The sequence below is a fragment of the Oenanthe melanoleuca genome, chromosome 2 (genome assembly GCF_029582105.1).
Source record: "Oenanthe melanoleuca isolate GR-GAL-2019-014 chromosome 2, OMel1.0, whole genome shotgun sequence".
In the NCBI taxonomy this organism is placed as follows: Eukaryota; Metazoa; Chordata; class Aves; order Passeriformes; family Muscicapidae; genus Oenanthe; species Oenanthe melanoleuca.
In genome coordinates, this window is record NC_079335.1 from 140753453 (window position 1) to 140780620 (window position 27168).

Consider the following 27168-nt stretch of genomic DNA (forward strand, 5'->3'; position numbering starts at 1 on the left):
CTGTCCCTCCACAGGAGACTTCCCTATTGCCACACTGTGCAACACCAGAATCTCCCATCATGAGCCCCTAAACTGAAATACCACAATCCTCCCAAACGTCACAGCTCTGAGAAAACAACTTCATTCACATCTTCTCTTTGAGTTGACCCAGTCAGATGTTCACCAGAGGATGAAAACCTCTTCTGGGATCCACTCAGGTGGAAAGGATTGACAATACATACAATAACTTCCAAGGGATTTCAAATGACTGGTTACTTTACAGATTTGGCTGTACAGATCTACCATGCAGCACTTCCTGATAGCAGCCTGAGGTCACAGGTATTCTGAGCATGTTCCTGTCTGACTCTGGAGAACAGAGATTACATCCTGACATATTTCTAGCATTAAAAATAAAAAGCTGGTTCAGAGTGAAGAAGAGTATTTTACATGGAAGGGATTTAGAAAGCAAAGAGCTCATACTGATCTTGACTGCCTCCTTTTTCTGCTTAGGAACTGCCATGGGAAGATGCAGATCTTAGGCTGAATAGGAAGTTCAAGAAACCCAGTATTTCATAATCATACTTTTTATTGAGAGCTTGCTTACAAGCTGTTTTAAAACATACTTAACTCAACAACTTAAAAAATAATCAGCAGCTCTGGCTTTTTCTGCAACTGAACTATTACCAGCCAGTGACTAAAGCATGAATATCATAAAAGGACCATTCCCTCTGAATATATTTCCTTAAGCCTGAAGATCTACACTGCCCTCAAATTTCTCCTCTATCCAAGCTCTGTAATTAAATTTGCACTAACTTGCACAATATCAAAATAGCCAGTATGATCACAGCAGCATATTAATCTCTAGTAAAGATTCACTGCAAAACCAAGGGCCCTGAGACAAACAGCAGGACATCCTCAAGTACAAAGGAAGAGACTGTTTGCAGAATGCAAACACCTTTGACACCAAAACTCTCAAAGGTTACACAGAGTATGAAGTTAAAAGGGAGATAACAGAGCACTGGGAGATGGAAACCAAGCAGGTAGGAATGAGACTGGAGCAAGCACTCACTTCAACTATAGGAGACACATGGGAAATGAGTTTCCTCCTTTAACTAATTTCTCTCACTGAAGTAAATGGACTATCCAGCAGTTTATCAGTAGGTCTGGGATTAGGAGTGGCAGCTCACATAAAGCTGCTAAAAATCAAGTCTATGCAAAAAGAAAGCAAACTTCCCCAACCAACATCACCTCTAGTGTGTGACCCAAACTGCTCTGCAACAAGTTAAATAGCAGCACAGCAGGCACCTTCTGAACAGAAAGATCAGATTCTATTTTTTCTTCCCTCCCATCAATAAATGCAGACATGTTTTCATTGTCCTCAGAGTCTCCCAACACCTGAAGCACCTTTCCTGGACGTGACACTTCCCAGCCACTAGCAGCAGGCAGAGAGGCTGGGACAGAATATTTTTATTTCACCCTCAGCTGTTGCAATTGATTTCTTCCACCTTCTGTTCCCCCTTCCTGCTTTTCTGCCACCTCCGACTTCCTACTATCTGCCTTCAAAAGTATTCAGCTTTCTTCTTCCATTTGCAAGGTGTCATAAGGGAAAGGCTGTTCTGTCCCTGAGCTGGGCATCTCTCACTCACACACAGCTCTACAGCAAGGCTGAACTGGACAAACAAGGAGCAGGAGCTGCTCTTCATTTCCCCCAGCCCCAAGGAGAGAGCAGGACTGGCCATATCTTTTCCCATTGCTTCTGCAACAGCTGAAAATGCTTTCAAAACTAAAAAGACCAAGGTGTTCCTCACACCAGCCTGAGCACCTTATGCCAGAGGAGAATCCCCCTGCTGACCTGCAAGAGCACCCATGTTCTGCGTGTGTGCATCCACGGCATTTCCACCTCTGCCTCTGTGAACTCAGACAAATGCAGCACTTTGGAATGCAGCCAGGGCAGGGGGCTGGCTGTGGCTGCCTTTACACCAGCTGAGCACTAGGTAGCACTGTCACTCCAAGAAAGCAAAGCCAGGCACATCAGCACTGGAATTGCTTTTCCTTTCCCAGATCAGAAATGACAGCGTTAGCAGAGTAAAAACCTTATCTGTAAGAACTATTCAAAGTACACCTACAATTCCAACATTCTTATTACCTCTGATATACAACCATGTATCTTTCCTTTTTTCTCTTTTTTAAAGCATCAGAATTTATGATCTTAAATCTTCACAAACACTGAGATTTTGCACTGATGTTTTATTTTTGCATCTATGTGATGTAAGAAAACATGATTAAAGATGATGATGAAACCCCTCCACAAAGCAATTCCCTCTGCAATCAAATTATCTGGAGCTCTAAAAAATGGTCTACTCTACCTGCCACCATCCTAAAAAAATTCATCTGAGGGTGGCAATAACTAGATGAGGCATGTCTCTTTAGACAGTATAAACATTAAAGAGAAAAAAAAAAAAAAAAAAACAACAACAAAAAAACCCCACAAACCAAACCCAAAAACAAACAAAAAAACCCACAAGTGCTGTTTCTCATGACCTTTGCAACTTATTAGTAATCTACTTTATCAAGTGGTTCCAGATGGATGTGCATTGAATGTCACTGCTCCACCACCATCCTCAGGAGGCTTTAGCTTAGTGATGTGCTCAGAAATCCTCTGTACTTTCCAACACTCTGGAATACATGATTTTATTTATAACACATCATTATTTTAGAATCAGCAATGAGATTTTACTTCAGGTACATTATTTGCTTCTGAAAGCTTATCCTCTCCAGAAAGATTATGACAGCAAAGTGTTATGCTGAAGGGAGTGCTTCTGCTAATTTCATCATGTTTGAGTTGTAAAAGGCAGCTGTAACAAAGAGGATGTTCCTGGACCCCAAAAGCTTTTAATATATTCAATGTTAAGAGAATCTAATGATATTTTATTTTCCTGTATTAATAGTAGAGCACCTTTAGTGAAGTAGGGATGAGAATTAAAAAGTTTTCAGTGATCAGGCAAAGTTATTTGAAAGGTTATACATGGGAAAAGATAATTTTCCTCATTTCTAGGGTATGGGAAGGGAAAAATGCTAAATTTCCAACTTCAGCTCCAAGTTTCCCCCATCCTGTCTCAGGCATGCCCAGTTATTCCCAAGCTGTGACTCACAGAATACCTCAACGAAAGTTGATGGCAAAGCTTGGAGCATCATAAACTGAGGGAAGTTTTCAAGGTCTGTGCAAGGTACTTGTACCTCAAGAACGATACTGACAAGAAAAAGCTAAAAATAAAACCCCAAGTCTTTCGGACCCAGAAAAGTAATCTCTTCATCCATGTTAACTCCATTGACAGATTATAGACTTTTCCCATAACTTAAAACTGTTATGCCAGCAAAGATTCACTTTCTGAGGAAAGACACACAGGATGATCACACTGTAATAAATTGAGGATATTTGGAAATGAGAACTGGTGGGGGATCAGTTGCTTTACAGATGCCTCAGCATGAAAGGAGAAGATTAAGCACAGGTCCTCTACCAGGTGGGACAAGTGCTCATGGGTCTATTCTTCTTGTCAAATAAAAAGAAGATCCTTGGAAGTATTTCTTCCTCCTCTCTGCAAGCTCTCAGTGCAGCCACTCCCATATTCACATCCTGATTGCAGCAGAACTTGATAAACAAGATACTCAGATTTCTGAGCTGTGTTTGCAACTTGCTTTGAAGAAAGGTGCTTGTTTAACATCAGAGATATATGTCCCACAGCTGTGAATCCTTACCTTTAACCAGGGATTTGGGGGTTGGACATTTCAAGATACTATCCAGATATGAAGAAAACTCCTTAAGTTTTGATTTAAATTTCCTTTATAATTGCAAAAAACTAAGCATGAGTTCAACACACTTATTTCCCCTGGAGATAAATAAAATTAAAATCTCGATCTCAAAAGAGTTCAGTTCCTTAAGGAAAATTTTGGTGGATGTAGTCAACAGCTGAAGACAGGATATTCTACATCTTAAAGACTGAGTCAGATAGAACTGACTCACTTTTCCCTCTTCTTAGTATTTCTTCAGCTCCAGCTAAAAACCAGGGCACCTTGCCTAATTTTAACAAAAGCAGCTAGAATTTCACACCTTGCTATTTTCTCACTGCTGCCATTTCTCCAAATCCCTCCTATTTCAGTCTATCAAGCTCCAACACTCCACCTTAGAGGACTAGAGCTCTGCACTACCCAAGATCTGTTTGCTCTGGTCCCTGCCTCTCACACACCCTGTCCTCACACAGGAACCCCCAAAGCCTGCATGGAAAGAGCCCTTCCAGCCACTGCTGGGCTCTCTTCAGCAGCTCACTTCAGCATTCCACCCTGCAAAATCCCTTACATGAAACACCTATTAAAGGAAGAATGAGGAAATAATTGAGTATCCCTTTGCTATCAGAGCCTCCCAACCCTCCCACCTGCAGAGGATTTTATACAGCACTGAGCACAAACAACAGTTAAAACATGAATTTACAGTCAGGAGAAAATCCACTCGTGTAACTTCAGGATATTGACCTCTTTGAAAATCTACCACCACCTGTATAAAACTAATTGCTGTTGATAGCAATAATGCAGATTTTCAAGCATTGTGTTTCCCATTCCTGTCCTACAAGTCACTTAAATTGTTGCTGCATCTTCCTCATTTGGCGCATTAACACTTCTGTGGTGCCGCTTCTTATGGTACCATTAAAAAACAAAATCAAAAAGCTAAGTATTACAGATGGTGGAACCAGTCTCATATTCTTCTTACAAACATATCACTTTTTTCCTGCATATCTCACCATTCATAGTTGTGAAACATCATTTAGTCTCAAACAAACCAGGAGATTTCTAGCCTTCTACAAGTCAGACTTGAAATTCAAGTGCAGAATTAGCACAAGAGCATTCTGCATGATTAGCTAAATTCAAGCATATTGTTCAAGTAGTACTACTTCTAGATTTCTTGTATGGTGAAAATGGATGATGATTCAGAAAGCATAATTTCCAAAGGTACAGTTGATGCTGCTGCAAGAATACAAGTTCTGGAGGGCATAGATATGCATCAAATCCCACTAGAAAATTAGTCATTGTTTTTTCTCCTGTAAGTACATCCTTCTAAATTGGCCTGTGACATTGAATTGAGAGACCGGGTTTGGACTTTGCTATGAAACAGCGAGTACTGAATAAATTTTTTAGCACATTCTCAATAACTTCTCTCAATTGTGAGATTTCCTTGCAGAGTTTCTATTAATCTCCTTCTAATATTCTCATGCAAGATTTAGCAAGTAAACACTGAATAAATGTGCTTTGGAGCTGTATGAATAATTTCCAAGAGTACTAGAGAACACGAAGGCACAAAGTATTTTGCAAGGATAGTTTTGCTCTCCCAAACAAATTAAACCTCTCTGAATTGATGACGTAAATAATTCAGCATTATTCCATTTACTAAATTAGGAACAAGTGAGGCAGAGTGTTCATCTTTAGGAGAGTGGTGTGTTTTGCAACAGATAGATGATCCTAGTAATAAAGAAGTCTCACAGAACACCTCCAATTCATGCATTGAATTTGTCTGAAAATGTTGTTCCTGTCAAAATAGAAATATTTTTCTCACCTGTATTTTTCATTATTCATTGACTGATTTTTAAATGCAGTAACAATAAATCAGACAGGGCCTCCTAAGCCTTTCACTGCTTTGAAAACCTCCTGCTTTCCTCAAGTCATTTAACTGACACATCAGGCAGTTTGTGAACAGAAGCTGCAGAGCAGACACAACAGTGTGTGCATATCATAACCTTGCTCACAGGTCCCTATTGAAGAGAACCTTCTAAAAAATTAAGGATCAATAAAATCCTCCAAAGAAGACAGTGTTTTCACCTGAAAAAGTAGAGGATGCTACACAGTATAAAATGTCCACTGGGTCATTAGGTGCTTGTACAGGACTGCAGTGACAGGAAAAGGTAAATGTCAAAAAGAACAGTAGGTGCAAGTCAACAATAAACAAGGACAGCACCCAAAATACATTTGCTTTGATATGACCATCTGGCTTTAACAACCTCACAGAATGGACAGGCTTGTATTGCCTAGGTAAATAACACAGCACAGAAACTCCAAAATGAAGGAGAATTTTGCAGCAGGAATGTGATGGTTAGCAAAATCCTACCGTGCCTCCTGTGCTGCAATATCATCACGTGCTTGTCTTTGCTAGCAGGTGTAGCTCGTGTGGGTGGGGGTGCCTTCAGACATAAATTACCAATAAACACGCATTGTATTTAGTGTCAGGGAATTAACTGAGCTTTCCGGAATGAAAGCCTTTTGGCACAAAAATGATAAACCAAGGTTGACCTACCTGAATGGGTCCCACTGACATCAGCAGGTTTTTCAGTTGGACATCAGTAGTTGATGAAGAAAGCCCTTCAACTGACACAATACAGGGCTGAGGTTTGCACTCCACCACTCGCAGGTTCTGTTTATTTGGCATCAAGCGTCCTCGGCCCATCTGGCCTGCTACTCCTCTGCCTCTGCCGTGCATAATGACCTGCCAACAACAAAAGTAACAGTATTTTGATTTACTTACCCACTGACTCTGCTTGCTGCACTTGACAGAGGATATAAAAGTTGGCTATTTACTTGAAGACTTGATTAAAGTATACGTTGATTTAAAACAGCTTGTTGCTGTTTGCTGATTGGAAAGGCCATTTATTAACATATTCATCCACTGCTTATACAAACCTCTTTTAGCAGCATAACAAGTTATATACTGACATATATACTTTATTCATCCTAGAAGCCTCAGCTCTAGCACAAATTGATCAATCAAGCAGTGGAAGATCTCAGATCTGCAAAAACAGACAGCCTGGTTTTCAACACTGATCACATCAGCAGCATGTGCTCAGCTCCCACATTTTGAGTCTGGACAAAAGACCCAACAGGTGATCCCTCTCCTTTATCTATTCTTAACCCATAGTTAAATTTAATGTACTCACAAGATGAGCAAAGTGCTTCAAGCACTTTCAATCCCTACTGCTACCAACTCTTGATCTGTTACCAGAACCGAGTTTTATTTACGTAAGGCTAAATAATGTTAAAGTAACATTTTTCATTCCTCTCTCCTGTACTCTGGAGCAGGAAATGCATGGATTTATGTATTGCAAATTAAATGTTGAACAGTCAGAGAGTGTGAAAATAACAATGAAACAGAGTAACAAAACATTAAACAGAGTTAACACTTAACACTGAGTCAACATTCAACAGTTTCCTGATGCCTACTTGGAAAGCCCACGATGGGCAATAACTTTTCATACCCTTCAACATCAGCAACTAAACTTTATCCATATGTGAAGTAGGAAGATTATGGCCAACAGTTCAAAACCAACAACTAACTTAAAAGCCAAAATGCCAGTTAGTTTCAAGGACTGTGCCAGCTTGCAAATGCTGAGAAGGCACATGCCACTGCCACCCTGACCCTTCCCTGCCTCCTACCAGTGCATGATGAGTGCAAAAATCAAGTTACAAGATCACCAACTGTTCTGAGTGATACCAGCTTTGGGGATCCAGCAAAGAGCATCCTGAAAAAGTTGCTGTGTGCTCCTACATATGCAGGAAACAACTAAAATAAAATCTTAAACACAACTTCAAAAAACCACTTGGCTTTTAAGCCAGAAAACACGTTGGTTACCATCCCCTCCAGTAGCTGTCTCGGGACACATGCACTTCCCCAGGGAGTGCTGAGCTGGCCAGAACGTCAGCAAATGAAGCAACCTGCAGGCACTGCCAGTCTGTGCTGGGTACAAACAAGTCTCTCCAGATTAAAAGCTTTATATGCAATTATGCATCTCCTGGGTCATGCAGCCCTGCGCTAGCAATTGACAAACAGAATGCTGGTTATTAATAGAGTAACACGCTAGACAGTGAAACTTCTAGCAGCAATATGCATCTAAAAATCACCTTTTTAGGTTGATGGATTCCCTGGATGTTTTTGACTCCTTGAGGAGCTGGTGAATGGATCTGTGCCTGCTGCTGCTGTTGGTGCTGCTGCATTCCCTTTGTCAATGTGACCTTCCGCACTGGCTGCTGTTTCGGCTCCGGGGGTTGCTGAGGCCGCTGGGGTTGGCCCTCTGGGTGAAAAAAGCCAGCATCCTCTCCCCCCTGCTGAAATCAACAACACAACAGCGGCTCAGTGACCAGGCACTGCATACCCTCGCCCTGAGCAGACTCCTGCCACATTCCAGCTCGCTCAGAGCGTCCAGGGCTCTGCCTGCTAAAGCAAACTGCTGGAAATTGCACCTCAGCCTAAAATAAATCCGTGCTACCTGAAGAACAGTTGACTTTGTTCAGGCTTTATTATAATTATAATGGCCAATCATGTCTTCTCATATACAAAGGAACAAGATGTTTTCACTCCTCTTTCCAAATCATTCTTCCTTCCAGGTTACATGTGAACCATGGTGTATGTTATTTTTTTATTATTGTTCTTTTCTTTTTTTTAATACAAAGAGAGACAGACACATTGCAAAAGGAGGAGCAAAGAACTGCAGAGGCTGGAATAACCAGGCAAATGCTCTGTTCATCTTTAAACCTCCAACCTCTCTTTAGCTAAAAACTGGTATTTATTTTGAAATGCATACGCATTCTGCCAACTTCTATCCCAGCCCCCTTCCTCAGACACTGTACTTGGAACAGCTCCTCAAGGTGTTTTTTTTTTGTTTGCCTTACAAAGCTCTTATTATATGTGTTTGTTATCATAAACACAGTGAAACACCATCTCAGTGTCTCTCTCTCCAAGGCAACTCTTGCCCTTACATCTCTTGGTGCAATCAGGCACAGTAAAACCACAAGCTTAAAGCACTGAGAGAGAAATTATTCCCTTCCACTGCGTCCACCCAAACACTTCAGATTTTTCTTTCCACAAATAGGTGATTCTTGAACAGACTTATGGTCTAACAGTAAGATTATTTTCATGGAGAATACAAACTAGTACCTCTCTACATTAAAGAAAAGCAAAAGAAACACCTATTGAGGACTGGTTACTAAGCCTCAGTGAAGATTTGATAGGAAATAGTCTGTGGCAAGTAGGTCAGTCTCATATTTGCAAGTTCAGGAGTTCACTATTTACATCTCTAAATCAAGGCCTCCACATTTTAAAGTATATGCAGGCCATAACTTCTAAAGAACCCAAGTCCTTAAATCTCATGATAAATGAGCTTCAAACCTCCTCGTACTACAGCTCAAAAGCACAATCTGCCACAGGGAATATTATCCTAAAGCTCATCATTGCATTTGTCCACAGTGTCCAAAATGGCAAAGCAATAGAAATCTGAATCTGTCTTTTCCACCTCTAATCACAAACACGTTTTTTCCTCTACTGAACTGAATGGCACCAAGTCTTCACTGAAAGTTTTGTATATAAACCTTTGAGAGCAACAATTAGTGAGAAATTATAAAGCTTTCCATTCAGTTTCTCTTTAATTTGTATTCAAAAATATAAAAGCAAGAGAACTCCTGAAAAACTGAAACATATGCACAAAACCTTAACAGAATTAAATCCTCATTTTAGTATTAATTCTGATATCAGCACCACCATAAGCTCTATTCCTTGATCAGATAATTTCTTTCATTCAACCCTACAGCAGCTAGAAGATGATGAAACTAAAAGGAACAAAAAAATTCTAGGAGGAATTTAAATGCAATAACTGGGAGTTAAAATCTAATCTCTGCTAAATGCCTGCTGTGAGAACCATAAATATTTGTAACCATTTCTTTCCAAACCAAAAAACGATCTCAGCACATCGGAAGAGCATCTGAGAGCAAAGCCCTCAGGTACAAAACACATCCAACATGCTCATTACTGAAACTTCAAAAGCAAATAACCATTTCACATAAAAGTCTAGGATGGCCAACAACCACCCAATATTTAACTACCAAGCTCAATTATCACCAAATAAAACTGTATAAACTGAACAGAGAACTGAAACAGAGTCAAAGGCATTAGCACACAACATTGGTTTGCACTGATGAAAAATCTGACAGTTTGTTCCCTGCTGTGGTCTCAAATGCCACCATGGGTCCTTGCTGCTACCAAGATGCTTCTGCCAGAGTCTCAAAAGGTGGAAAGCTCTGAACTTTTTAATGAATTGAACCATTTCAGAAATAAGAAAACCTACAGAAACAATGAAGAAAGGATATGGAACAAGCTTTGCTTGCTCCTGCGAAAAGAAGGAAAGGCAATTGGATCAATCCCTTGTTTTACATTACTGCTCTGAACATTTACTGGTTTTGAGATGTCTCGAAGAGGGGAAGCAGAGACAAAACTGCAGCACTGCTTCTCAAGAGAGGTCTGTGAGTCAGTGACACAGTGCTCCAGGCCTAACAGAGCTGAGCAAGTCAGCAAGGCATTTGTTCCTGTTCCAGGCAGCCTGGCTTCAACTGAAGATAAAACCTGGCTGTTTTCTTAAGAACTAAAAACCAAACATGATTGCTAAGTGACATATGCCAACAAGCAAAACAACACAGAAGAAGCATTTTAGCAGCAATCCCTTTTTCACTGGTTAAAGACATGACAGTGCAAGGACAAACACTGTTCCAGCCAAAATGAACAACCTATGTAGCAGCAAATTACTCTCACCACCACCATCATTCTTTAAACTTCTAAACAAGAGAACAATGAGTGGCTTTTCAAGGTACAATTAAGAACCAAGTCAAGTAAAACACCTGAAAAGAGCTTTTTAACTTCTGAACTTAAAGCTACAAAACCTCAGAACGTTACTGACAGGTCACATGCTCACAGGAAAACACTGACACTTGGGAGGGAAGGACATACAGTTGTAAAGATGACTGTACATGCGCTGACTCCTGATGATCCCTTGTGAGCTGTACAACGAACTGGCATCAAAACACACAGCAAATTACAGGCAAGCAGGTAAGTCCACTGAAGCTACTGCAGTAGCTACCCCAAATGACATCTAAACCACAGAAGCTAAATTGCTAACATCTCTTCTACTTAAAACATCTCAGGTCTAGCTCATCTTGAATCAACTTTTGCTCTTCCTAAAAACAATTTCTGTATTGTTATTTTTCATCAGTGTACATCACTGCCCTCCCCAGATTTAAATATCCAGCAACAGAGGGAGGTATTAAAATTTTCAGCCTTTCCATTTCAAAATTTTCTTTCCAAGAGTACTTTACAATAGGGCTGCATTAAATTTTTTATTCATTCATCATCATAGCGTGTCTAACATAATTTGATGTACAAAATGCTGACCGGGTAGAACACCTTAGTCGACCACAGAGATGTGGGACTGAATGATACAAGCTCTGATTTTATACTTCAAATTTCCTCTAAAGTCCTGTGCAGAAAATGAATGTTCATTCTTTGTCTGTAAATCAATGAAGAAAGAATGTTTTCCTCTTACTGTCTACTCCCTAATTTCAATATTATAAATCATCCAGAGTTTCGAGCTCCAAATTTCCGGTTTTTACAAAGGGTCTGCATTCCTAAGATCTAGCCAGGAAAGAGTTCTCCTAAAAGAAACTTTTCTATTACTCAATTAAAGCTGGAGTAATGAAAATGCCTTTATTTAAGTTGCAGGAGTTCTGTTGAGGGGAAAGTATAAAAAGTTTCTTTCAAATTTCAAGTACTGAAATATTGTGAGTGCCAAAACAGGTTAATTTCAAATACTGTGTGTATATAAACAAAGCTCAAAAGATTGAGGTAAAAGGATTCGATTTACATGGTGAATGTTTTTCAAACCTCTGCTCTGGAAGAATCTACAGTTTGACCTGAAACTAGACTAACAAAAAGAACTGATGCCTTTCAATGGCCATGACTTTTAGAACCAATTCACTGATACCTATCAAGGCTGTTTTTCATCAGCCTTTCACTATACAGATCTATATATAGTCAGTGTTGTGTTTTGAGCAACATAGAAAGAATTCTGTCAAACAGGAGATCACAAATCTTCTAAAAGCAGAATTTGATGAAGGACTGCTTGAATTTAGCAAGCTGGAGCCCTCTGTCATAATCATTACAACAGTTTTATGATGAAGATGAAGTTTATTTGCCACCAACATTACCAGGACAAATTTATTTATAACAAATGCTTTAAAATGTACTGATAAAAATGCCTATTGATACTGTCAGAGCTGCTTGCAATTTGACAGATCAAATCTTATTTTCATTCTTAAACCCCATGAAGGAATGGTATCACCAACTTGCATTCTGTAGTGAGCAAATTGATTAATCCCCTTCTATAGAAATCTCAACTCTTGATTACACCTATCAGACGTTAAGCAGCATTATTCTAGAGTGACAACACTTGACAAATTCCCAAACCATTTTTCTCAGCCTTTGTGGCCCTGCTAGCTTGTATTAACCCTGATGAAAAATTAATTTTCCTTATCTTCTGCTAAACCCCAAAATCCAAATCCGCCAAACTGGCAACTCTTTCTGTAAAGGTATTATGAAAACCTCTAAAAGATTAATTGCATGTCTTCAGGTGACATTAAATTAATTTCTGTACTCGTGACAGACATTTGATACTCCGTACTGAGAGGACAGATAACATTGTCAGGATACACAGAAGGACAGTGGTGCGGTGTCCCAGGGCAGCCTCTTATGAATTCTCCTTTCGATAAGGCCATACTTCACTGTCATTGGCACTGTTAGTGATCTTGCAGCCCACAGACCTCACTGCACAGGTTTCTATTAACTACCACAATGCTGGGTCTATCCATGTAATCTTTGTAAAGCTAATTCAAAATTGTCCAATAGCAAAGGGATGCGCATGCCGGATAAGGGAATAAATAAACTCTGGTTGATTTGTGTAAAAATAACACCGAGAAGCAAAATGCTGTCAGCTTTTCTGAGATGCATTGCAACTCAAATTCTCTGTAGCACGATGAAGACTTAAATCTTGTAGGGAAATCTCAGTGCAAAACTGTACTGTGATTGATTTCTGGTAAGAAAGGAGAAACCTCTCATCTGTTAGCTGTGTAAGTCAATATTTCTAGAAATTAGTACCTTTGAAGTATCACAGTAATTGGGGAAGAAAAACATCCTTTCAGTTATTAAATTCATCTTTACTTTCAGGACAAGAGAAATGACTATTCATGAGCTATATAGGTTTTCACAGGTAAACTTGTATTTAAATTGATACTGTAACAGACCTTGGCAGAAGAGACAGACATCTACAAAGACAGCTGTGATCCCCACCTAACAAGGAGAAAGAAATGCAAAGCAAAAACCACACAGAACAGTGACTTTCATCTAATATATAGGAGTATTTTTTCAATGCAGTTATCAGGAACATGTATTAAAAGCAAACCCCTAGTAATGAGCTATTTCTCTTTGCCTGGTGCTCCAAATGCTTTACCACTTTGATACAGCTGGCTGACAGACTGGGGCCCTGGGAATAGGAAGCCTAATCACTTGCCAAATATCCCACAACCGAGTGACATGACCAAGAACTGTTTCTGAACAGTTGACGATCTGTTTTCAATCTGTCAAATGCCAATGAGAAACACCTGGAGACCTTTTTTTTTCCAGGCCTTCTAGGACCTTTAAAAGGTTCTTTTGGTTTTTGTTTTTTTTTAAGAACTGCAGTAGTTAAAACTGCTCTCCCATCAGGCTAGAAAATGCCACTCTATCAATAGACAACTCATCATTAACAACTGGTTTAAGGCATATTAATGGGCTAGTTTTGACTCAAAGTACACACGGCAGTAAGTTACATCAGACTACAAAAGTGGTGAAAGAGCCAAATCATTCCCAGCTCACACCAGAGAAAAAAAGATTTCTGATGCTGGTTAGTGATTTAGGGGTTATTTTTCCAAGCCTAAAATTTTTGTATAGGCCGAACTTAACCCAAGCCAGAGCACCCAGACCCAGTAATAAATAAATAAATAAAATGCAGAAATAGTTCCCTTCGCATCAGTGAGCCATGATGTGATGAGTATCTTCTGTGCCTAATGGGGTATGAAAAGTCAGAACAGCAAGAAGAACAGGTCTTACAGAAGAAACCCCTAATTCCATTTAATCCCACGTACTAACACAACTCCTAACTGAAGTATCTCCTCATCTGCCTCAAAGGAGAACTAAGGCATGGAAAAGGACTGACCAAAGAGAGTCCCAGCCATACCCATGCTGCATGAAGTTTCACTGGGAGTGACAAAAGCACAGCTTAAATCACGCTGAATCACAACCACATGGTTTTTAGTAACCACCCACTCATTATGAAAAAAAAATAATAAAAACTATATGTCAAACCTACAGCAAAATCAAGGTTCCGGAATAGACATGTCTAATAGTCCCAGAAACACCTTCATTTTTGTGTTGCCTGTAAGATATATACCACATATAAACAATGTTTTAAGCAAAGTTTCCTGGTTTGCTTTTCAGCTGCCAGTCAGATTAGTTTTGTACAGGGAATTTTGCACAAAGCCTGGACATGCAGACAAAGACCCAGAGAAACAGCTCTGGCTGGAAAACATCAGTGATACTTGTGATGGCCCAGAAAAACTTGTGATGGCCCAGAGCTCCTGGAGGAGCATTTCCCAGCTGGACACCAGTTATAGCACAGAAAGGCAGTACTGGATACCAGGAACCTGTACAGCTAGAACTTCCCTTCTCGTGCTGTGTCTGGCCTTTCTAGTTCATGTTCCTTGAAGCTTAAAACTACTGGCAAGTTAAATCCCTCTTGTGTCCTGCCCAAAGCTCCTGGTCAGTCTTTATTAAGACAACCCCCACTCCCTCCCACCACAAACATTCCTGACTCAAGAGCCAAACCTGTGCACTAAAGGCCTATTCCAACTGGTCCAACTTTTCAACAGAGGGATATGACTTCTCAAAATGTTAAACTGTACAACTCTTCAAGCTAACCTCCCAAGTAAACAGGCTGCATTTTCATATGAAATCTGATTCTTTCTCTTTGTAAAGCACTTTAGTGGTGTCACAGCTGTCTTTATCAGGAAACAGGGCTCCAAGATACAGTGTAACACCAACATCCCACAAATACAAATTCTGCACTGTAACATTTATGATGGCAGAGAAACTGTCCTTTGAGACTTAACAAGAGTGACAAGCAACAAACGGCTGTGCTTTCTGGGTGTTCAGGAGCAAGCTGCACTCTTCTTCAACATACAATTTAAAAGTCTCCTGAGGAAAAGGAGAAACCTGTTCTGCAGTCTGCAATAGAAAATACTTTACTGCAGTTCTAGATCTAAGTTGTCCATAGCAAACTCAGATTCAATTAAAGTAAATATCTCATTCTCTTTTCATGCATTTTATGAGAAGCCCATAAAATGAATTACCTGTGTCTGGTTTGGCTGTCACTTTAATTCTCACTCGCTAAGTGTGCCCACACATGCCCCTTTATTTCCTTTTCCCAGTAATCAAATATGCCCTAAAGAGTACAGCACAACCCACCTCTTGGCCTCAGTCCATGAAACAGTCTGTCCCTATAGGGACCATCCTCACTGGAGGTCTGGGAGGACACAGTCTAGTACTCATTGTTCCTGCCATGGGTAGGGACACCTTCCCCTAGACCAGGCTGCTCAAAGCCCCATCCAATCTGGCCTTCAACACTTCCAGAATGGGGCATCCACAGCTTCTCTGGGCAACCTGCTCCAGTTTCTCATCGGGCTCACAGGAAAAAACTTCTTCCCAATATCCAATGTAAATACACCCTTCTTCAGTGTGAAGTCCCCTTGTCCTATCCATGCCCTGGTAAGAAGTCCCTCTTCAGCTCTCTTGCAGCCCCTTTGGGAAGGTTCTATAAGGTCTCCTTGGAGCCTTCTCTTCTCCAGGAAGTACAGCCCCAGCCTTCTCAGCCTGTCTTTTGAGGGGAGGTGCTCCAGTCCCTGTTACCAACTTTTTGGCCTCCCCTGGACACACTTCAACAGTTTCTCACAATTAAGAAACTAATATCCATTTGTGAAATATTTCCAGAGTGAAATCTTGCAGGTTGCGGCACGCAGAGTCTTTCTTCAACAGCATTTACATTAATGCTGCTTCAGAGGTCTTGCCCATTTTGCCATGGTACCTGGGCACTCAAAAAGGGCTCCTGCAGCTCCTCAGCCACTCCTAGTGGGCACTGTCCATGCCTCCTTCAAACCGTGGGATACACACAAACACCAAAGCCATTCTCCCCTTTCTTAAAAACTTATAGGACCCTACAGGGCAAGAGTTCCTTGGTCAAGGATTGGGGAAAGGGCTCCCTCATGAACTTCCCATACAAATGCCACAGTTCTTAGTGTTTGCAATTCCTGACATATTCAGATGAAAGGCACTAAAGAACTTTCAAGTCAAATATTTTTAATTAATCTTGAACACATACATGCAAGTAGAAACATGTACAAACATTTAACAAAGTTGGTTGATAATATTACATTATCAAACAAGAATCATCTCAATCATCATATTTTTTTCCTTATTTAGAACTCCATTTCACACTTCCCAGTTGCTTGAAATACGGTTGAAGTTGTCCATCTTCCATTTTCATCTTGTTTTTGCAATCCAATAACTTTTTTTTGTGACAGGCTTTTCAAACAGAAGAACTTGCCAGCCCTTTTTTCAAGCTTTTCGTATGAAGTATTTCAGGAATTAGGATCACTTATAAACTACTGCTTGTAATGCAACAGGGAACACCAAGATTTTAATGTATTTTTATCTATATATGTATTTATGAAAAAACCCTCATTGTGCAGCCTTCCACAGAGACAAAGATTGGTGTGTTCTTGGTGCAGCATAAGAACCAGCATTTTCAGGTCTTTGGGACAGACACACAGCTCTCTGAGCATGGCAGGACATTTTCTGGCTAAGAGAAAAATCATTCAACAACAACATAAGATGACAATGATACAGAGATTTTAAGATATTGTAATTTACCACAGAACCACCAACTAAATAGAAAACATGTTCAGCACATATTTTATATGATCTTAAGATATCTAAGGTTATAGCTGGTACAAACCTGTTCTTCCAGGACTAAAACAACTCTCAATATATTGACTTAAGGAACTCAACTGCATTTGGTACTAGAACTCTTAACAGATTGATGACAGAGAGCCAAAAGAGCACCACAAATAGCCAAGGTATTAGAAAACATGACTCATCAAGAGAGAATGAAAGATATTAGAGCTCAGAAACAGTTAAGATATCTTTAAAAAGACAGGCACAAAGAGAGAAATTCTTTCCCATTTCCCTTCAAGTATAATACTAATAGTCAGAAATTCAAAATTACAGCAAGAAAATATGATTTTGTCACTGAAAAAATTCTCGTAAATGTACACACTTGATATAGATGACCCAGGAAATCTTCAATAATGAGATCTCAGAAAAAGGCTGGACAAATCTGTCAGGAGTACTACAGAGTTCATCCCCACCTTCAAGACACCTTATTTTCTGTAATTTTATGATCACATTTTGAAGTGATTTATTAAGGTGTTTCTTTCCTACATTCTCATTGACTTTATACTTACAACTAACTTTAGGATTGACTTCAGGCTCCTCAGCAAGTTCAGCAAGTCTGAGATGCTTTATTAGTAAAATTTACAAGTATGAATTCTCAGTGAATACACTGAGCTCTTGTATCTGAAAAGGACAGTTCTGAGGAAATGCCATAAAAACAAAGCACACTGGATCCATCAAAAGATATCTGGGCTCCTCAGAAAAAATAAAACCAAGAACAAAACCAAAAACAAAGCAACAAAAAAAAAACCCAAGTCCCCCAAAACCAACCCCCTTCCCCCAAAAAACTCAATCCAAAACCAAACCAGCAACAAGAAAATTTCAAGTCCATGTGCTAAACCCTGCCTAATTTTCCAGGAACATAACATTTAAAGGAGCAATTAAAATGGAAAACTATTCACTTTACTGGCATTCCTGCATATATTACATGTATATTAGAAAGGGATAGGCAAATCAGTATTGGGGGGGGAGGTGAAGGGTGGGATTTATTTAAAAAAATAAAAAAGCATCAACAGACAAAATCATTACTGACAGTACCTAATGTGTCACCTTGATACACAGACTTAGTCTGACATACTGGAATTGCTGAATCATTTTCTACTTTCATTTTCCTGAAGAATGAGAAGTCATAAATTAGGGCATCTTATGCATCAGGAAAACTGAACAAGTTAAAGTATTACTGGAATTTACATGGTAATTCTTAAAATTCCAAAAGTAAAATCTTCTCACAAAAGAATATTGTGGAAGGAGATGCAAGACCATTTTATCTTCCTAAGGACCCAAGGGGTTTTTCCACCTGCAGGTCAGAGATCTTCAGTAGCACTACTGTGCCCAGCAACACAAACAGACAAATGCTCAGCCTGGTAGAGACACTGCCCTCAAGAAAAGAAGCCATTCTCTTCTGACAGTATCTGTACTCCACAGTTCTCACCAACACACCACACTGCTTAGCTGTTACACAAAATACACCATCAGCAACACCAAACCACTGAATCCTGCTTCTACAGCTGGCCCTACTGAATTAGTAACAGTCCTTGTTACTAGTTTCTGGTTTAGGCCAGCTTGGTCTAGGGAGTTAGTACAGCTCTAGACTCGAGCTGCTCCTTCAGCTGAGAGCTCCCCAATGGTGCTGTGCACAGCTGCAACAGAGACACTTGACAGGTCTTCACTCAAACCCAGTAAGCTTCAAATGACAACCTGCATTTTGTCTAATCATGAGTCATCTCACTTATACAAATTATTCAACAACTTATTCAAAACATCTCTGCAGAAAAGAAGCCAAGACAGGAAATGAGTACAAGTAATTACAGAGAGAGAGCAAGGGCAGGGATGTTTAGCTGCAGGACTGAGACAGTGCACACAGGTAAGAGATACCAGCAACCCTTTAACCAAAGGCAGGGAGTACAAGGAAGCACCATTACCTGCTAAGGAGAAAAATTCCTGCTAGGGAATATGAGATCTGGCTTCTGTTTTGCATTCAGTGCTCAGGCGAAAGTTATAGTAAAAAAAACAAAGCATGTAGCAGGACTAAAGCAGTGGAAACTATGTGATCTCCAATTGTGATAGTATTTGGAGTCCAAGCACATTTTAACTCTTCTTTTAAATCCTCTTAAAAATGGACTACAAAATTGTCTGCCCTGCTGCTCAATTTGAATTTTTCTCCTTCTACAGTCAAAGAAATACACTCACAGATTCAGTTTCTCATTGACTGACTAAAAATTGATACACTATCTTGATCAGTGTTAACACCTAACTGCAATGCTCTCTTTCAGTCTCCCACAGCTGGAAGGAAACTTAAGAAGTCCATGCCAACATGACAACAGTGACAAAGGCTACATGTAAAAACCTGCTTCACCTTCCTGAAACCTCAATATCTGGGAGTTAAGGAGGCCAAAATAAATCTGCTTTTGTACACAATGAAAGAGGAGTTACATATGCATTTAATTAAGCTAATTGCTCTTGCTTACCATCAGACTTATCTGAAACAAATCATTCATGGTCTTCTGCGATAGAGCACTGTGATAAAAACTATTTCATTGTGAATGCTGCTGTGGGCACTGATAACTATTTGTTAAGAGGAACTCTAAGTTGTGACTGGCATTGTTTTGTTTCACCACATAATAAAAGTTGTGCATGACTGCTTTATTCAATTATGCATGAATCACAAACCTGTCATACCTCTTGCAGGCCACTGGGATTCCTGCAGACATACTTATATATAAATATTTTTAGCTCAACAGAATTAATTTCTTTCAGCTTCCAGTACTTTATTCTTCTGTACTTAAGTCACCATGTCTGAGGAATTAGAACTGACAACAACCTGATGTGCAAGATGTCTATGTAGTCAATAATGCCCTGTACTAGTATTTGGAAAGACCATACACTCATTACACAATTCACAGTTCTGAGTGCAATTAAGTTTTATGAACTGTAGAAAAACATTAATAAAAAGTAGTTAAGACACTGGCATTTCGATTTCCTCCCCCATTTTTACAGAGTAAAGCCTAGTCTCCAAAGCCTTGTCCAGTCCCTGTTACACACTGTTTTGTTTCTCCTGTTAAATTCCCCAAATAATTTTAAAGCATTCTTCCAGAAAAACACCTCTGATGTGCTGTTACATCACATCATTCTCTCCTCTTCAGCATAAATCCAAGGATAGACTTCAATCACCAACAACATGATCTCTATGTCCCCTCATCTTAAGTTTCTTTAGAGCCCTAACAAATTTTCATTAAGACAAAAGAAATTTGGTCGAGACACTTTCTCACTAAAACCCCAGATTTTAAATAGGTACACTGTCCTCAAGACAATCCTGAGTCCTCCACACCAGTGCTCAAGGGACACACTGCAGATAAAAGACTCCTCATCAAGAGATAAGAAAATCTCATTTAGATGCAGAAGTGAAATGGCAACGTTTTAAACCCAGCCTCTAACAGAAAACATTCCCCTGCAACATAGTGCTTACATTAGTTTCATAACCTGCTTCCCAAGAAAGTAAAAACCATCTTCCCCTGAGTAGAAACCATGTTAATATCAACATCTGCACACAACTGAATTAGGTGGCCTCACTTACCAAATAAGCAGGTCCTTTCTAACGAAACCTTAATTAATACAGTCACCTAAATTCTTTTCTCTCAGAAATTATCAGACCTATCAACCCTAAGCAAAAGGAGCTCAATTGAGCAGTCTTTTAGATTTCAGACTCCAAGTTACAACTTAAAAGAAAGGAGCATTTCAATATGATTTCTTTGGTAACTGCCTGGCAGTATAGCATTACAGGAAAAACTAACTGTTTAATAACTGCTAAGAAATTACAGTTCTGAAAATATAATATATAGACTATTAGGCAGGCTAAACCTCTTACTTCCCTCACCAGCTCAGGCCCATTTTTTATTTTGGGATTACACAGAGCCAAACACACAGAAACAAACCACGAGGAGACACACAGATGAGATGAGCCTTGTAAACTTACCCCTCCTGACAACTTAATGACCCTGACTTTGCTGCCGCCATGGGGCCCATCACTAGCACTGTTTGTCCGCTGCATCACAGTCCTTTTCACGCCCGGCTTCTGCTCCTGGGGCCGCGCGGGGACGGAGGCCACTCGAGCCGCGGCGGCCGTGGGCAGCGCCGCTGCAGCAGGTTTGCTCTGCAACGCTTTCTGTGCTGCCTGAGGCTGACTGGCAGGAACTGTTCTGGTCTGCCTCAGCTGCTTCACTGGCTTCATCTGCTGTCCTTGGTACGGCCCGTCCCCTGCGCCCTGGGGGAAGTCTGTGGGTTTGGGGTGGATGTTGGCAACTACCGCGTCTTGCTTTCTAACAAGGAGTCTGTTTTTCACGTTGTGCCGGGTCTGCAGGCCGGAGTGGGGTATGTAGGGGCTGCCGTTGGTGGGGAACTCCGAGGAGTCCTCCTCGTGCTGCATGTAGGACTGCTGGGAGCAAGGCTGCTGCTGCTGCTGCTGCTGTGCAAGTCTCTCCAGCAACTCTCTCTTCCTGGCCCCAGCCTGCTGCTGCCGTCTCAGCTCCTTCTGCTTCAGGATCTCCTCTCTCAGCCGCTTCTGCTCCTCTATCTTCAAACGATACAACCGCGTTTCTTCATCTTCGTCTGGATACTACAAAGGAAAAAACAAATGAATTTACAAAATTCTAAACAGATGCCCAGCTGGGTCAAAAAAGCATGAAATTGCTTCAGATGTAAAGCTGTAACTCTGAAGAGCTTTTTGAATTTTCCCTGATACCAAGGCGAGGCTATTAGTGGAGGGTACGTGCTGCTAAGGTTTATTTGCTATTCATTACAGACAAACAGCCCAAATCTGTTTTAGGCCTTGATATACCACTTCCTAGACAGAAAAGCTTTAATACCACTTGAGAAATCTGGTCAGAATACTAAAAAATAAAAATAATAAAAAAAGTTTTACAAATTGGTACTAATTTAAAAGTTTCCAAAACCAATTAAACTATTAATATAATTCAAGATATCAAAATATGTTTCAAACAGAAGGTAACAATACAGAGGCAACCCACTGTCACACAGGTTTTATCTTGCTCTTTTCTGACAAAGTAACAAAAGGTAGGGTGGTAAATGACCTGAAAGGCCCTGATTAGAACTATTGATTTTTCTCACAGAATTTTAAGCCTGATCTCAAACTCATTTGTCACACAATAATTGGTTATAATGAACAGCACAAGTCAATCTCTCTGACCTTGAACTCATGCACTCTCTTCAGAATCAAAATGTTGCCAAACGCAGTGTTGGAATATTAATGGTATATAGAGAATGCCTTTAATATTCCAGCCCTGGGCCCCTCTGAAAGTACTACACACCATCAAATAACCTTTCTAAAGATTCTTCAACTCTGGCAGAACAGGTTCTTATGAAAAGCTGTATAAAAATGGACAAGAGTCAAGAAAATGCAGATTCTCATCATCCTGGAAAAGAAATTAAATGGCTCTTGCAATAAAATCACATATTTTTCAAAATTAGGAAGCATACTTTATTATTTCTCTCTTTTTACCCATTTGAAATATTAAGACTTGCAGAGAATGCTTACAAATGGCAATGAGCACAACATTCTACTCAAAATGTATTAATCATTCCTAACACAGCCTCTTCAAGTATCGATACTTTGCATGCTGGTAAATTAATGAATTAAGAGTGTTAAAATATTTCTCAAAAACTGGGAATCCATGATGAACCTTTACGTATCTTGCAGCAACTGAGTGCAAACTGTTTTTGACACAACTGCCATTTTTTGAACATAAGTGACCCAAATGTGTGACTTGAAGGTTTTTTTTTAATATTCAAGTGCTTTTAATCCAGAATCCTCCCCAACCCAAGAAAACATCCACCAGAACAGATTCAGCCATAATGCTGGCTCATGGATGTGAAAGCCCAGCAGAGTCAGACTTGCACTCACAGCAGCCAGATGCACAAATCCTGGATGCTTGTTTCCTTCAGCTGTAGTTGCTTCCTCCCTGAGCAGGTATTGACAGGAATTATTCTCACAGTTACCAAACACCAGCTCATTGTCTCAGATTAGAAGTCCAATTACAAGCACCTAATTAGTATCTAATCAGAAATCTAAACAAAGGCTAAATAAGACTAACCAAATTGCATTTTTACAATTTTTATTTATTTTTGAAGTATGAGTTGTAGTTTATGGATGAGGTCTAACACAGTTCTTTGCATGAGAACGCTACATCTACTGAGATGCACATCTATACTTCATGGAAAATAATGGTGGTGATTAATAATCACGGTGACAACTAAATTAGAGCTCTGTGTTGATAGATGGCACAGAAACATACTTTTACAGGACGAAGCCCAAATATTTCATCTTGTACTGACAACTGGAGATGCTGGACTGTAGCAAAAAATATAGAATATGACCCTTAAAAAATACAGAGAAAGATTAAGACAATTAAAAATAGCTTGCAAAAGATGAGAAAACATGTATGCTCTGGCTAGGAGGAAGATGTGCTTTTATGCAGATCCTGATGCAATTAATAAAATTTTCAGTCGTTTTCAGAGACACTATCACAATTACTACAATTGGTCAGAGTGAAAACTTGTTTCACTTAATGTATTAGTTTATTCACCTGCTTGGGCTTAGATCACAGTATTCTACAATTTATCTAAACAAGCCTGATGTATGCCATGAGCCAATACCAAGTTTACTTTTGGAGGCAGCCCTGTAATTTTTTTTGCCCTTATGTTCTATCAGAACACTGCAGCATGAGTCTTCAGGAGACCATCATTTCTACCAGTGCCCTTCATTATGAGGGATTTGCTCATTTTTTCACCTAACAGGTTCTGAAGGGCTTGAGAGATGCAGATCACGATGTGGTAGGCTCAGAACACCAACTCAAAGGTTACACTTTGCAGCACACTCAAATGAGTCCTGCCAGCAGACAAGGAATGAACATCCCAAGAGACTCTGACTAATACATCCCTGCAACAGCCCTTGGACAGATACACTGATTCCAACTATGCCAGAATAACACACAGAAAGATGACTGACAAACTCTATTACCAACACACATGAAGTCTGAAGAATACTTAGTAGAATATTCAGGCAACTTAATCTCAAACAATCTGAAACCTTCCTTTCCTTTCTGGAACTTAACTCAGGAAATTAGTAATGATCCTAGGAAGCTAATCCCTTCTTAAAGGTTAAAATCAAGCATCAAGACAGTTATATGACAACTGCAGATCAGTCTGTTAACAGGCTAGAGGTAGACCTATATCCTTCAAAAGCAAGTTACCAATACAGTTAAATTCTAAACAAAAACCCTTGCAGCTAGAGGAAGGTAATATAAAGGTCCTGTGATGGTTAACAGAAGTATCTCCACTAGAAATCATGTTTGTACGACATCAGTTGTACAGTGGTCTAACAGTACAGACTGATGATGAAAATGGGCAGTCAAATCCCTCCTCCTCAGCTTTAAGAGCACCTTATATATACCATCCTCAAGAGTGGGGGTATATATGTGATGTACAGCATATAAATGAGCTATAGTGTGTCACAAGGACATTCAGCATATGGAACAGGCAAGACAGGGTCAAGATGAACACAGAACACAATGCCTATTGCTAATGATTTCCATCCCATTAGTTCAGTAAACTCAGTACAGACTTCTCCAACAAGTAATAATATTGCCAAGGAAAAGGGGAGAAAGGCAAGGCAAGCAAGCATTTTGCCTACAGAATCAACTGGGAGAAAGTACACATCCTTCGAAGTTCAAACCAGTATAATTTTCACATCTGTGTCTGGAAGCAACATTGTCTGTAGGTGAAAAAGCAGAAAAAAATGGAACAGCCTTTTCCCTAGTGTTGCGGACGGGGTTCGGCGCCCGTGTGGTGTCCCGGGGGTTTCGGCACCACTATGTTGCTTCGCGTTGGTGACGCAAAGCAAGGGCGACCTGGTCCGGAGGGAGACCGCGGCGAAACTACAAACTGGCCACGACAAATTGCACACTACACCAATATGGTGGATGGCAAAGTGCGTTTATTGATTGACGGGCACCGGCTTAAGTACCCGACAGGTGCTTACGTCACTCTACCATGCCGACTGTGATCGGCTAACGCTGTGGAGAGGGAGGGGCCCTAACTCCTCGTACACCGCGTGATCTTCCGAGCGGTTTTCTAGCTAACCACACCCTAGATAAACTATTAAGCTTCACATGTTTTAGGTAGAAAACTTCACAACATAAAGAAATGGTACATTGTTCATGTATATGGTTCCTCCTTCTACAGGAGGCTGCAGAGTACAAAAGGCCAGACATGCACTTGGTTTTGTGGGGGGGGCTTTTTTCTGCCAGGTTTTGAGTTTGTTTTCTTTGCCTTTTTTTTTTAAGTGGAAATTCTCATCCATCTTTGAACAGCTTTAACACAATGCATTTCACTGGGGTTTGAAGGAAGACTGAGCCTTAGCTGTAGGTTCTTCTGCCTTAAGGTCCAAGGCTGTTTTGATGGAAAACATCAAAAGAAAACATTACAGGCTGCTTTCCTGAATCTAGCAGAAGAGCACCAGCAAGAGAAGGAAGCAGCAGTCCCACATCCTTCTTATGGGGAACCTAGAATGGCACTGTTGACTCAGGAAAAGACACCAAGGACATGCTCTGAATCAAGGAATTAAACTTTCTACTGCAATTTAAGTCCTAGTACCAGCAGCTTGCTTTTCATGTAGTGAATTAAAAACAAATCTATGCCTTTTCAGAGGTCAGCAGGATTAACTGCCAACTATCAGAACTACATGCATAGTCATAAGAAACAGACACCATTAATGTTCTGGTTGGCTCCCAAAGAACAAAAAAGCAATCATGCAACCAGGATCACGTACGTGTCTCAGTAAAATGCATGCAAGAACAGAGCAATCAAAATGGTTTCATCTGTGGCATAAACACAAATCTATCCAGCAGACTTGTCTTTATTTTTTTAAGCTGTAACACTAAAAACATAAGAGGCTAGAATAATCTGTCTAAAAATACATGGCAACTGTTTGCAAAAGGTGCAGCCAGATCCAAATTGCATAATTTGGCTTTTTGTGTTCAAACCCACAAGATACGTGAATTAAAGGGTACCTATGTATACACACTTCATATTGTTAATAACACCAGCTCCTGAACCTAGGAAGATATGAGACACCCTACAGAACAGAGGTGCTGTACATTTTGGACAACAGGGAGAGAATGAAGAGTAAGGTTACAAATTACTTCAAGAAGCACAATGGCCTCTTGCTAATTTCCAACTGGAAACAAAAACTGTGATAACACTCTTCTAAGCACAAGACAGGAGACATCATTACAAAAATATTTAAACTGGAGAAAATTCTAGTTTAAACATTTACAATTTTTCAGGTAGTTCATTTCCAAAAAGATTAAAATATTCAGATACATTTGAACTAGTAATTTAATGCAGCAACTATTTTCCGTATTGCAAGCGTTGTTAGAAAAGACAGCAACAAAACATCCAACAACTTAAATTCACAATTTCCTGGATTTGGAAGAATGGAATATGAAGGTGTTCTTTCAGTACATCAAGGACATTATTCCCAATGAAAGTACTAATATCAGAACACCAATGACTTATGCAATGCTCTACTAATTTCCCTCTTGTTCTGAGCTCAAATATCCATTTCTCCTAAAGACACATCATCTTTCTCCATTCTCCCTCTTCTTTAAACTCAAAAATGCTTAATACTGCCTTAATTCCTCTTATCCTAAGCTGACTTCAACAGGAGCAGAATTAGGCCCACATCATCCAGACTTTGCTATTTCAATGACAAAATGATGTTTCAGACTGAGGATATACAATTTAAATCCTGGGGAGTAAAAGCTATTCTGAACAGGCATTTAAGGCCAGTATTTCGCAGCCTCACAGGAGCACAAGCATTCCATTAATATACAGTTTTTAATCTTCTAGTCGCTCATGTTGCAAACCTTTCAAATATCTATATTTAGGGTGAGCAAAACCTCTGACAGCCAATACTTCTATTTTTTTTTTTTTTTTGGTGCTTCCTGAATGATAGGCTACTCATAAATACAGCCACTGACTCTTTAGGAAGAAAGATGCAAAGAAAAGTCTTAATTTTCCAGTTGAAGACACTTGCAAAATAACCTGCCCAATTCAGTTATGTGCCACACAGCTAGAAAAGGTGACAGAACTTAACTCTTTCTCACTGTCATCAAAAGCAAAAGACAGGATGAAGTCAGCTAATTACAAGAAAAACACAAAAA

The 27168-nt window shown here is 39.9% G+C and overlaps 1 protein-coding gene across 8 annotated transcripts in view; it reads right to left on the minus strand.

Annotated features, from left to right (window-relative positions):
• RBM33 (RNA binding motif protein 33) overlaps nucleotides 1–27168 on the minus strand; it is a 97592-nt gene that overhangs the window by 8401 nt on the left and 62023 nt on the right. For 2 of the 8 annotated variants that reach the window (XM_056483671.1, XM_056483674.1), the window contains exons 15-17: nucleotides 20904–21542; nucleotides 7915–8118; nucleotides 6317–6505 (exon numbers count right to left, since the gene is read on the minus strand). In XM_056483671.1, coding sequence (XP_056339646.1) covers nucleotides 6317–6505; nucleotides 7915–8118; nucleotides 20904–21542 — 1032 coding nt within the window. Of the gene's footprint in view, nucleotides 1–6316; nucleotides 6506–7914; nucleotides 8119–16259; nucleotides 16779–20903; nucleotides 21543–27168 lie in introns of those variants that run through there. The other 6 variants (XM_056483675.1, XM_056483672.1, XM_056483677.1 and 3 more) reach the window with 3 other exon arrangements.